The sequence below is a fragment of the Mus caroli genome, chromosome 3 (genome assembly GCF_900094665.2).
Source record: "Mus caroli chromosome 3, CAROLI_EIJ_v1.1, whole genome shotgun sequence".
In the NCBI taxonomy this organism is placed as follows: Eukaryota; Metazoa; Chordata; class Mammalia; order Rodentia; family Muridae; genus Mus; species Mus caroli.
Window position 1 is genome coordinate 45,066,468 of NC_034572.1, and position 13,963 is coordinate 45,080,430.

Here is a 13,963-nt window from a genome sequence, read left to right on the forward strand (position 1 = left end):
GAGTCCGCCATTTTGGCTGCCTCTGTCGGTCTTTTCAGTTACCACGTGAACCGCCGACGGAGACCCGGGAGGGGGGAGGTGGCGGCGGCGTTAAGTGAGAAAGGGGGAAAAGGAGGAGAGAGAGGAAAAAAAAAAAAAAAGAAAAAAAAAGGCGAAGGGAGTGTCAGGACAGGGCGGGCGCGGCGACCCCGGAGGCCTAGTGGCGGCGGAGTGAAGGCTTCAAGGCTGAAGTGAGCTCGGGAACGGCAGTGGCGGCGGCGGGCGGACAAACGGACTGAGCGAGCCGGGCGGTGGCGGGAGCCGCGGGAGGAGCCGGAACCATGCCGGCCGTGAGCCTCCCGCCCAAGGAGAACGCGCTCTTCAAGCGGATCTTGGTGAGTGTGAGGCGGCGAGCGGGCGCCGGGGATGGTTTCGCTGGGAGCCGGGCCTGTCAGCCCCGAGCCCGAGCGGGCGAGCGGGCGAGCGGGCACCCGGCCACCCCGCGGGGACCCCACCTCGGCTGTGCTGGCTGGCGGGGCGCACTCTCTGCTCTCGCCTCGCCCGGGGAGCACCCCCACCTCCGTCCGCGCGCCGCGGCCCGCGGGCTTCGGAGGCCTCGGTTCCGGACTAGGCCCCGACTCCCCGGCATCCGCACGGCTCGGCTGCCGTTTACCCTCCTAGAGCGAAGGGAGGAGCAGCCTGGCCTTGAGCGGGGCAGCGGGCCGCACGGGCCAGGAGTCGCGGCCCCGCTCGGGACAGGGATCCTGCCGGCCGGTCGGGGTGGCACCCTCGGAAGGAACAGGTGGTGTGGCCGAGGCCGGGACTCATTCATTGCTTGAAAGCACTTCTCCCTCTCCGGTCCCGTCCCTCCCTCTTCCTCCCCACCTGGGATGCACCGGTCCCCGCCCGGCCGGGGGTCACTGTTGGGACTCGAAAGAATGGACCCTTGTAGAAGCGGAGGCTACTCTGTCACCTCCATCCAGGCACTTGCATACTTGATCCTGCAGCCCCTCGGTCTCTTTTTGGGAGTGGGAAAAGCAGCATTTGTTTGTTAGTTGGAGAGCAAAACGGCCCCACCCCGTCACCCTTCTCCGGGAGGTGGGACTCATTTCTAGGGGCTATCGGGTATGAAGTTTCAGTACAGACTCCCCCCCCTCCACCCCTTACTCTGAAGTTTTAAAAATACCGGTGCAAAAACTTAGCAGGAGATAATAGAAGTGTCTTCTAAGATGGATCTTGTTGACGCTATCTTAAACTCATTCCCTGTGCTTCAGATGTTTGCAGTTTGCATAAAAATACACGCAGTGATAACTTGGCGGGGGGTATGGGCTTGAATCTGTTTACATTGTAAACTATGCCCTGCTTTATCGGCGCTGTCATTTATACATTGTAGCAGTTTTTGTTGTTAGTGTGAGGGTAACTTCTTTTATACAAACTTTTTTGTGCGTGAAAGAATTAAGTGTATTCGCCAAACTTGACTTGAATTTTGGAGTGAGTGTGTGTGTGTGTGTGTGTGTTAGCCTTTTAGATTGCAGTTATAATTCATTTGTTTGACAACAAAATAAGGAGATTAGATTTTTGGCTTTTTTTTTTTTTTCCTTTTTGGCTATTTATGGGCCAGAGAGATGGCTCAGTGGATAAAAGCAGTCATTGGCTGTTCTTGCACAGGTCCTGAGTTGAGTTCCCAGCAACCACATGGTGGCTCTCAATCATCTATAGTGGACTCTGATGCCCTCTTCTGGGGTGCAAGACATTCAGGAAATAGAGCACTTATATACATAAAATACATAAATAAATCCTAAATAACCATTTATATTGAGGTAATTGATTTTACAGAACTATCCATGTAATTTGTGTAGAAAAACATATTAGACAGTCACTTCCCATATTACTTAATGGCGTTTTGTTTTTAGACCTTTAGAAGTCTAAGTGGATTTGTAGCAGTTTTTTGTTTTTAGTGTTCAGAGACAGATCTCGCTTTCTGTAGCCAGGCTGGACTGGAACTCTTGGCAGTTTTTCTGCCTCAGCATCCCAAGTGGTGGGTTTACAGACGAGAACTACTATGCACTTCTTGTGACATAGGTCTAGAATGATTTTTTTTTTTTTTTAATGTGTGGAGAGGTCAGAGGGCAACTTCCAAGAGTTGGTTCTCTTCCACCATGTGGGAGTTCCTGAGATTAAACTCAGGTCAACTGATTTGGCAGCAAAAAGCTGGGCTTTGTCTGCCTTTAATCCCAATACTTGGGAGGTGGAGGCAGGCGATATTTGTGAGTTCGAGGCCAGCTGGCTCTGATACGGAGATTCAGGAAAGTCAGATATACAGTGAGACCCTGTCTTGAAAAAAACAAAAACAATATAGGAATAGATTTGGCAGCCAGTGGTTTTTTTTTTTCTTCCTCACTGAGCATCTCACCAGCCAAAGACCAGTTGCTGTTATTTTTCCTGTGCTGGAGATCTCTCCTGGCTTTAGCATGTGAGCAGGCCATCCATCTGAGTTATTCCCAAGTCTTTTAAGACTAAGAGATGTGAGGGTAGAACTGTATAGCATAGCTTTCTTTCAGCGCTTACCCATCGGTCCCTTTCCCTCCTATTCTCCCTTATGATGCTGGAGGTTGAACCCTGTGCTAAATACAAGCAGAGATGTGCTTCCAACTCTCCCATTATACCGACTCAGTTCTGTGTGTGTGTGGGTGTGTGTGTGAGGGTGTGTGTGTGTGTGTGTGTGTGTGTGTGTGTGTGTGTGTGTGTGTGAAAAATCAAGAGTCCCAAAAATATACTTATCTGGAACAAAGGAAAGCCGCAGACTATGCTTCACCCTTAGGAATAGAGACATTGCCTTGTACAGTTGTAATATCATTAACAGATTCATTTTCCTAATACTCAAGTTTTTCAACTGTTAATGACACCCTTTTATTGTTTGGTTTTTCTCTTTTGAGACAAGGTTTTACTTTGTAGTTCAGACTGGCCCCCAGTTCTTGGTATTCCACCTACCTCAGCCTTCCAGTACTTGGATAGCAGATGTGAGCCACTGTGCTGAGCAGAGTCAGCTGTGTGCCTGTGTATATGCTCATGCTGAAATTGACTCCAGGGCTTTGAACATTGCTAGGTAACTATTCTCTACCACTGGTTGCATATATTCTCTCTCCTAAAATAAAAAAAGAGAAGAAAAAAAAAAGAGAAAAAAATAACTTTTTTTTAATTTTGAGAGAGCCATAAAGTTACATACAGTTTGAGAAATAAAACATATTTTTTGTATACTTTTCCAAATTAGTATCTTACAAGTCTTATAGTTGATTGTAACATTGTTAGTTTTTATCAATTTTACTAGTATTTCCCAAGTTTTACTTGTAGTTGTGTGTTTAGTTCTCTGCAGTGCTATTACACAGGTAGGTTCTGTCCTTACAGTCAAGATATAAGACAGTCTATGGAAACACAGAGGAGCCCTGTACTGCCCTGTAGAACCACATCCACCTATGTTCTTCCCATCCTCTCTACTCTCACCTTCCAGCAACCGTGACTAATGTGGCTCCTATTTATGTAATTTAAAAAGAATATCTACTAAAGAGAATCATAAAGTATAGAACTTACAGATTGACATTTCTTCCTTGCAGAAGAACTTCCTTGTGGCTCATCCAAGTTTTCATTTGTATCAGTAGTCTGTTCTATTTTATTGAAAAGTAATATTTGCATTATAGACTTAGTAGGGTTGGTACACCATTTATAGAATAACGATTCTTGGTCGTGATGGGATAAAAAACCTTTAGTTTCATTGCTAAAATCACAGTACAAAAAGGATTTATTATTTTCAAGTATTTTATTAATGGTGCATGAGTGTGTTTGTGAATGTTGTAGATGCCTTCCTGCCAAGGCTCATATGTGTAGGCTAGAGAACAGTTTCAGGAATTGGTTGATTCCTAACTAAGTCGGTGCATTTGCCCGACTTAGTTTAGTTTGTTTTGATACCTACATTAATGTTTGCTGCATATTTGCCCCCTCCTTTCCTGCACAGGATTGAGTTTTCTGAATAAGCATTGTAATACATTGATAAAAAAAATCTGCAAAATATTTGTCTCTAGTTCATTTAGAGGAAAGAAGGTAATTTTTTTTTTTTTAAAGAAGGTATGCTGGGCAGTGGTGGTGCACTTCTTTCTACCAATTCTGTGGGTCTCAGAGATTAAACTCAGGTCTTTAGAGGGGAAGCAGCTTTATACACTGAGCCAATTTGCTAGCCCACTAAAGGATTTATTGTGATAATACATAAACAAGAAAAGTGTGTAAATCTCTAAATGGAAGAAAAGGAGATACAATGTTTTTATTGTTGACTGACATTAGGAATGAAGAAAATGTTACCAAGGAAAGTAATAGTTTTGTTTCAAAATTGCATCTGTTACAAATTTTATTGTGTTAGCTCTCTTGCTTTTTCTTTTACTTTTTTTTTGAGAAGGGGTCGAGATCTTGTCTCTCACATAGTTTTGATTGTCCTGCAACTCACTGTATAGACCAGAATGGACTCAAATTGTTTGCCACCATTTGATTTTTAAGCTTTTCCCCACCTTTTTTTCTGGTCTGGTAAAGGAAAAGTTGGGCTTTCTCCAGTGCTAAAACTAAGTGTGGGTAGGTTGGGGACAGCAGCACTCCTTTTGTCGAGCTCTCTTAGTAAACTTACTTACATAGCATCAGTTTGTACTTCACAGGAAGTTTTAGCCTCAATTTCAGAATGATGAGATATTTCTGAGTGTTTTGTCTGTGTATGTGTTTGTGTACCACATACTTGAAGTGGATTTCCTGTGATTAGGGTTACAGACCAACATGTGGGTGCAGGGAATCGAACCCAGGTCCTCTGGAAGAGTGAGCAGCAAGTGCTCTTAACCACTGAGTCATTTGTCCAGCCCTCTGGCTCAGTATGGAAACCTGGTTAAGTATCACTTTGCAAAATTTTGTAATTTCTACAGTGCATTTGCCCGACTTAGTTTAGTTTGTTTTGATACCTACATTAATGTTTGCTGCATATTTGCCCCCTCCTTTCCTGCACAGGATTGAGTTTTCTGAATAAGCATTGTAATACATTGATAAAAAAAATCTGCAAAATATTTGTCTCTAGTTCATTTAGAGGAAAGAAGGTAATTTTTTTTTTTTTTTTTTTTTAAAGAAGGTATGCTGGGCAGTGGTGGTGCACGCCTTTAATCCCAGCACTTGGGAGGCAGAGGCAGGTAGATTTCTGAGTTTGAGGCCAGCCTGGTTTACAGAGTGAGTTCCAGGACAGTCAGGGCCACATAGATAAACCCTGTCTCAAAAAACAAAACAAAACAAAAAGAAGATAAGTGTGATGTTACAAATAAATAGATATTGTACTGTGTAAGATTTGCTTGATTGCTTGCTAGTCTTTCCTTTTAAAGTTTCACATGGTTTTAATATATTTACAAGATTATGTAATTAGGAAATTGTGGTTTCTGCATACATACCTTTGTTGCTGTTTGTTCATCCAGATAGTTTGAGAGTTGCTCAGAGCTTTACCCTGCTCTCCCCCACTCCTCCGCTCATCCCTGGCCACCCCCCTTCAGTGTTTTGAGACATGGTTTCTCTGTGTGGCCCTGGCTGTCCTGGTACTCTTTCTGTAGTCCAGTCTGGCTTTGAATTCAGAGATCTGCTTGCTTCTGTCTCAGGAGTGCTAGAATCAAAGGTGTGTGCCACCACCCAGCTTTAGCTCACTTTTTTGGGATCTAGGGTTTAGGGTAGAAAAGGTGTTCTTGAAAGGTGTGGGCAAAACTCATACCTATACTTCAGCTCACTTGGAAAGTGGAATGTCCTTAATGCCTGCAATCAGATATCAGCGTGCTGGTTGTTACACTGCTGCATCCTTTTCTTTAACTCTTTATCTACTAATGTGAGTTAGGAGAAAATAAAATTTAAGTTGGGAATACTTAACTACTATTATTATTTGAATTTTAGTCTTGTCAGTTGGTTGAACTTAGGACAAAATAGTTCTTTCTTTTTTTTTTTTTTAAGAATTATTTATTTTATGTATGTGAGTACACTGTAGCTGTCTTCAGACACACCAGAAGAGGGCATCAGATTCCATTAGAGATGGTTGTGAGCCACATGTGGTTGTTGGGATTTGAACTCAGGACCTTCGCAAGAGCAGTTCGTGCTCTTAACCGCTGAGCCATCTCTCCAGCCCCAGGACAAAATATTTCTGTGAGAAAGATATATATCCTGGAGTCATAGACAGCGGTGAGAGCCACCATGTAGGTGCTGGGAATAGAACCTGACTTTGCTGGGAGAGAGACCAGTGCTGTTAACCACACGGAGCCATCTCTCTGGCTCCAAAAGGAAGACGTTCCGTTTAAATTTTTATTTATTTTGTGTGTGTGTGTGCACATGCGCGTGTACTTGCACATGCATGCACATGCATAATGCTGCAGTGGGATATGTGATCAGAGCCAGTTTGTGGTAGTTGGTTCTCTGCTTTCACCACGTGGGTACTGGGGATCAAACTCAGTTCAACAGGCTGGGCACCAGGCATCTTTACCTACTGAGCTATCCTGCTGGTGCCATGCAGATATTTTTATTAAGTAAACAGACTGAAGTTAAAGTAAGGTTTACAGCTAGAGCTAGGAATGAGGAACTAGACTTTCCATCATTTAGGGAAGAAAGATGAAATAAACCCTTTTCTCCTCAGGTTGCTTCTGGTCATGGTGTTTTATCACAGCAATAGAAACCCTTTCTAAGACAGCTCTCAAGTTCCTGTTGCCAAGACTTCTCTACAGTTAGCACTGTAACCTGGAAGCGTGAGCTAAAATAAACTCTTTTCTCTCCCAAGTTGCATCTGTCATATTTTATTACAGCAATAGGAAATGAAATTAGACAGGACACTAGTGAGTTATATGGGCTTATTTATTTTTACATGAAGAATTAAGTCTCTACTGAATATTTGCTACTGCAGAATATTGAGTACCTTTAGTGTTGTTTTTCAGAGCTGTCCTAATCTTTAAGTCAAAAGTCATCAAATGATTTTTTAAATCGTAAAACTCAAGCCAGCAACTCAATAGTTGTAACTAGTGAATCTTAGATGGAGTGCACCGGGCAGTGTTGGTTGGTATTATGCAGCTTGATGGTACATGCAGCACAATGGGCACACGCTGTGTGTTTGGAGCCAAGGCTGCTGCAGTGAGCTGTAGAACATGATGTAGGTGAACTTTGCCAGAAACACCTTGGATTACATGTTTGATTATGAATTAGTTTTTGCTTTTTGCACATTCAGAATTTTTTTTTTAATTTTTAATATTTTTATTACATATTTTCCTCAATTACATTTCCAATGCTATCCCAAAAGTCCCCCATAGCGCCCCCCACTTCCCTACCCACCCATTCCCATTCTTTTGGCCCTGGCATTCCCCTATATTGGGGCATATAAAGTTTGCAAGTCCAATGGGCCTCTCTTTCCATTGATGGCCGACTAGGCCATCTTTCGATACATATGCAGCTAGAGACAAGAGCCCCGGGGTTCTGGTTAGTACATCATGTTGTTCCAACAATAGGGTTGCAGATCCCTTTAGCTCCTTGGGTACTTTCTCTAGCTTCTCCATTGGGAGCCCTGTGATACATCCAATAGCTGACTGTGAACATCCACTCCTATGTTTGCTAGGCCCCAGAATTTTTTTTACTTTATTTTTATTTTATGTGTGTTAATGTTTTGCTGGCATGCATGTATATGCATCAAATCTGGGCCTGAGCAATTCCCTGGAACTGGGATTATTGATGGTTGTGAGCTACCATATGGGTTCTGAGAATTGAACTCAGGCAGGTCTTCTGTAGGAGCTACAAGTAAGTGCTCTTAACTGCTGGGCCATCTATCTCCATCCCTAAGACATTTTATTGTTGCTACATTTTCAATTGTTTTCCAACTCTCAAGGGTCAGTTATAGCTAAAGACACTTAAGTTAGTGTCTTAAAGGGTTGGGACGGGTTTAAGATGGTGTGGTTTAGGCCAGTGGTTTAGTAGGTAAAGATGCCAAGTTTGATGATCAGCGTTTGATTCCCAGAACACACATGGTGAAAGGAGAGAATAGATAAGATTCTAATAACTTGTCCTCTGACTTTCACATGTGTGCTATGGTAGTGTGTAAACACACACAAAATAAATATATCTAAAATGTAAAAAAAAAAAAAGTGTGGATTATTAAACTATAAAAAAAAGAAATGAAATTTTACCTACTGTAAGGTCACCTTCTGTACATTAATTTTTAGGCTGAGAGTGTAGCTTAGTGATAAAAGAGCTGGGCTAGCGAATCTTTTCGATTTTTTTTTTTTTTTTTTTCCCCTCCTTAAGACTATATACGGCTTGACTCAGGCCTGTTGGAACACTAGGAAAACAGGGTGGATGATTATAAATTCTAGCACAGCTGAGCTGTCTTATCTAGTGAGATCCTGGCCACAGAGCAAGAAAAAAAAAAAAAAGAGTACAACAGAGTTTTGGGGAGGAAAGAAAGGAGATGGTTATTGAGTCAAGGGACAGTTGGAGGAATAACTTCTAGTGTTCTGTAGAACAGCAATGCAGCTCTGGTTGGCAACAGTTAATTATCTAGCAGATATCTAGCAAAATATCTAGCAGAGGGGATTTTTGAATGTTTCCAACACATAACTGTTGGAATTGATGGATGTACCTGTTACTGATTTGGATTTTTTTTTTTTTTTCTGAGACAGAGTGTAGCCCTGGCTGTCCTGGAACTCACTTTGTAGACCAGGCTGGCCTCGAACTCAGAAATCCGCCTGCCTCTGCCTCCCGAGTGCTGGGACTAAAGGCGTGTGCCATCACGCCCGGTTTAAGATTTTTATTTCTTAATCAATTTTTTATCTTTTGATTAAATTTTTAAAAAGTGATCTCTTTGGACTGGAGAGATGTCTCATCAGTTAAGAGTGCTTGTTTCTCTCGCAGGGACCTGGATTCAGCTCCCAGCATCTACATGTTGGCTCATGACTATCCTTAATTTGGTATCTTTTGATCTGGTGGGTACCAGACACTCAATGAGGTGTACATACATACATACATACATGCAGGCAAAACACTTAATACAGGAAATAAAATGATTTTGGGCAAGACAGGTTAACACATACAAACATTTGGATATTTGAGGAGGATAGAAAATTAAAAAAAAAATAACTACAGTTCAGTTTGGTTTTTTTTTTTTTTTTTTTTCTGTTTTCTTTTTCTTTTTTCTTTTTTTCTGAGATAGTTTTCTCTGTGTAGCCCTGGTTGTCCTGGAACTCCTCTACCTTCCTGGTGCTGGGTAAAGGCGTATACCACCTTAATAGATAATGCCGTATTACAAAAGAGACAAAAGCTTTATAGGAACTGAACTTACCATTTCATTCTGTAGGTATTACAAAGCCATATAGTCTAGGGTCATTTATGGGGCTCACATAGATTCATATTTGATAATAAAACTGCCATCCCAGTCATTGTGAAACACTGACTAGAGTTTTCCAGAGAGGGATGGTTGGCACGGTTGGCACGTTGCAGGATTGGAGGACTGGAGTGCTGCTGACCAGATGATCTCAACTGGATTATTCTTTTTAGTGTGCTATCTTACTGCTTCAGAGTGATAGAGGAGTGATTCAAATACGTATTTTTTTAATTCATAAAAGTGCGTTTGGACATAAAAAGTAGGAATGTTCTCTTCCGGGCTGGCGAGATGGCTCAGCGGGTAAGAGCACCTACTGCTCTTCTAGAGGTCCTGAGTTCAAATCCCAGCAACCGCATGGTGGCGCACAACCATCCGTAATGAGATCTGAAGACAGCTACAGTGTACTTACATATAATAAATAAAATCTTAAAAAAAAAAAAAAAGGAATGTTCTCTTCCAGGAAACTTCACCTAACATTTCTTTTGGGGCCTGTATGTAGGCGGAGTCTTCTAAATGTTGGTCAAACCTTTGATCAGGAATATTTCTCAACCTATTTTCTTTCTTCCTTCCTGGTTTTATTCTTCTCCAATATAATTTATGACCATTTGATAGATACACTTAGCCGTATATTTATCACATAGCTTCTGCAATTAAAATATGTGTTTTATGATGGGACTTTGTTTTGTTAATCGCTCTGTCCATATTGGGTAATGTGCTACAGTAGAAGCTAGATAAACATTTGTTGCATAAAACAAGTATTAAAATAGCAATTACAAAACAAGAGAGATAGCTCTTTGGGTTATGTGTTTATATGAATATTTTTGGAGAAAGTTGAGCTGGGCCCTTGATGGTGTAGACTGTATTATTATACAGGGTAATTGTAGGATATTAGGCAGAGCCTATGTTATTTGTTTGGTAAGACCCTGGAAATTGTATTTGTGAATGAATCATGGTATTAGTTCATTTGCTTGGCCTCTTGTTATAGAAGCATGATAAAAGGAAATTTTGACTTGTTTTGGCATTGGAGAAGAAATTGCTAGAATTAAAAGTTGTCAGGTGCCTGCTGAATTAGTCTCTAAAGCAGTCCTTTCAAAGGTGTGACTAAGACCATTGGAAAATACACATGTTTACCTTATCATTCATAACAGTAGCAAAATCACAGTTAAGAAGTAGCAACGAAAATAATTTTAGAGTTGGAGTACTAAAGGGTTGCAGCATTAGGAAGGCTGAGAACTGCTTTGTTTATTTATTTATTTTTATTATATGTAAGTACACTGCAGCTGTCTTCAGACACACCAGAAGAGGGCGTCAGATTTCATTACGGATGGTTGTGAGCCACCATGTGGTTGCTGGGATTTGAACTTCGGACCTTCGGAAGATCAGTCGGGTGCTCTGACCCACTGAGCCATCCATCTCACCAGCCCCGAGAACTGCTTTAAAGGATAAGATGTCTTATGTGTTTATAAAGCTCTTAAGTGATTTTTACACAGCTAGAGTGGGTCCACTATGTGTAATATAACCATGAATATAAATATTCAAATATGTTAGGGTGGGGTTTTTGTTTTTAGTTTTTTAAATATTTGGGCTTTATGAGATCGGGTTTCTCTGTGTAGTCCTGGCTGTCCTGGAACTTGCTCAGTAGACCAGGATGGCCTCAAATTCACAGAGATACCTCCTGCTTCTGCTTCTCAAGTACTGGGATTAAAGGTATCTATCCCCTGGCTCAGACAGTCTTTATGTTGATGAGAGAAAACTATTAACAAAGTTTATTCTTAAAAGAATGTCACTTTATAGTTCTGTTAATAAATGAGAGAGGATTTGAGAATGACAGTTCTCAATGTGCATATTAGGATGTGGAGGGAACTTCATTTGATGGTTGTGATCTTGGCTTTTAGGGATTTCCCTGGAATAGAAAGTGTACACTTAGATATCTAAACTCTAAGCATACTTAGCTTGTAATATAAACTTGCATTAAAGTTGAGACTTTATAAAGAGGAAAAAAAGTTTAAGCCAATAGTAGACAGAGTCATGGCATTCTGGGGAAGTGGAGGAAGGATTTAGAGTTGCAGATCAGCACCCTGGGATAGTTCAAAGTCATTCTAAGTTACTTTGTAAGATCCTGTCTCAAAGCTAGGCGTGGTGGCCCACGCCTTTAATCCCAGCACTCAGGAGGCAGAGGCAGGCGGATTTCTGAGTTCGAGGCCATCCTGGTCTACAGAGTGAGTTCCAAGACAGAGCTACACAGAGAAACCCTGTCTCGAAAAACCATTAAAAAAAAAAAAAGACAAAAACAAAAAAAACCAAAAACCCAGTGCTTAGAGCTGTACCTCGGTGTTAGAGTAAGGGTGTTTACTTCACGTTTCCAGTTTTAGTCTCCTGCACCACTTCCCTATCCTTACACACCAAACCAGAAGCAACACACCACCTAGTTCAGACTGTTGTGTAGAGTTGCTTTCTCCTCCTTGTTATGATATGAATTATATTGCTTGTTTCTTTGAAAACAATTCCTTAACTTTAAGGTCTCATGTAGACCAGCTTGACCTTAAACTCACAGAAAAATCTGCCTCTTGAGTGCTGTGATTATAGGCATGTATCATCATGCTCAGTTCCTTTCAACCCTATTTTATTTTTAAAGTTTATTTATTCACTTTCCATCCCAATCCCAGCCATTCCTTCCTCCCAGTGCCCTATCCTTCAGATCCTCACTTAGTTTCTCTTTCTCTCCTTCTCTGAGGAGGGAGAAGCCCCACTCTGGGTATAATACACCACTCTATACACACACACACACACACACACACACACACACACACACACACACATCCACACCCAGGTCACTGTAGGACTAGGTGTATTCTCTCCAGCTGAGGCCATGTCAGGCAGCTAGTTAGGGGAATGGGAATCACAAGCAGCAGGTTCAGGGGTTCAGGGACAGTCCCTGCTCCAGGTGTTTGTTTTTTTTTTTTCCGGGGGTGGGGCGGGGCAGGAATCCACCTGAAGACCAAGCTGCAGAAATAAATGATGGAGCTGGTGTTTATTTGAAATTGTTTTATTTTTTGAAATGGGGTGTAGCCCTGGCTGTCCTGGAACTCACTTTGTAGACCAGGCTGGCCTTGAACTCAAGATTGACCTGCTTCTGCCTCCCATTTTATAATGCTGGGGATAAAGGTGTGTGCCACCATTGCCCAGCATTTGGTTTTGATTTAAAAAAAAACAAACATACTATTTTATGTATATGAGTATTTTACCTGCATGTATGTGTGTGTACCATGTACATGCCTAGAAGCGGGCACTGGGATTCCCTGGAACTGGAGCTACAGTTTGTTATAAGCTATCATGTAGATGCTGGGAATTGAAGAACCCTGGTCTTTTGCAAGAGAAGCCAGTGTTCTTAGCTTCTCTTAGTCGTCCCCCTCCCCCAGGGGGGGGGTGATGTTCAAGATAGTGTTTCTCTGTATAGCCCTGGCTGTCCTGGTACTGACTCTGTAGATCAGGCTGGCCTCGAACTCAGAAATCCACCTGCTTCTGCCTCCCAAGTGCTGGGATTAAAGGTGTGAGCCACCACTGCCCAACTCTTTAAGTTTGGTTTTTGAGACAGTCTTCTGTAGCTCATGCTGGTCTGGAACTCACCATTTAGCTCAGGTTGGCATCAGATTTGCAGCAATTCTATTTCATCTTTCTGAGTGCAGCATTTACAGGTGTGTTCCATCATGCCTGAGAACACCCCAACTCCCTCAAATCCTATACTGTGATTATCTTTTGGAATATCTGTTAGATTTTTCCAAGGAAGCTGTAATGGTATTTTTGTTTTGTTTTGATTTTTGAAGTCTTGTTTAGATAAAGGGGGAAATGAAAGCTTGCTTTTATAATGGCAGGGCCAGGAGTAGGAGAGTATACTGGAAGGATGAATTTTCTACTTTCAGACACATTGCTGTACCAGATAAAGAAATAGCAATCTTTTTTTTCTCTTCTCCATGATAATAGGGTCTGCATAAAGTGATACTTTGAGAATCAATGTTTAAGGACTGCATCAAATTAGTTTTTGTAAACTGTAGAATTTGTTGAAAATCTGTTTTGAGCCAGAATGATAGGGTTTTGTTGTTGTTGTTGTTTTTATTTGTTTTTCTTTTTATGTGTTGATGGATCTAAACCTTTTAAGATTCCTTTAAAATATTGTAATGGGGTTAGAGAAATGGCTGAGTGGTTAAGAATACTGGCTGTTCTTTCAGAGGACATGGGTTTAATTTCCAGTACTCACATAGCAGCTCACAACCGTCTGTAACTCTTCTTTCAGGGAATCTGACATACTCACACAGACATAAATGCAGGGAAAATACATACACATATATACATACATACACACACATACACACACACATATATATATGTATATATATAAAACAAATTATTAAAAAGGCGTAAGATAGGTAGTGCTTAAAATTATATTGTTAAAAGTATCTTTTTGATTCCTTTGTATATAAAGAATTTTAGCCGGGTGGTGGTGGTGGTGGTGGTGCACGCCTTTAATCCCAGCACTCGGGAGGCAGAGGCAGGCGGATTTCTGAGTTCGAGGCCAGCCTGGTT

The 13,963-nt window shown here is 41.6% G+C and overlaps 1 protein-coding gene across 1 annotated transcript in view; it reads left to right on the forward strand.

Moving 5' to 3' along the window:
• Naa15 (N(alpha)-acetyltransferase 15, NatA auxiliary subunit) overlaps window positions 1–13,963 on the forward strand; it is a 54,277-nt gene continuing 40,314 nt past the window's right edge. The window contains exon 1 of the mRNA XM_021158616.2: window positions 1–374. Within this exon, the coding sequence (XP_021014275.1) occupies window positions 321–374 (54 nt within the window). The 5' untranslated portion in view covers window positions 1–320. The remainder of the gene's footprint in view (window positions 375–13,963) is intronic.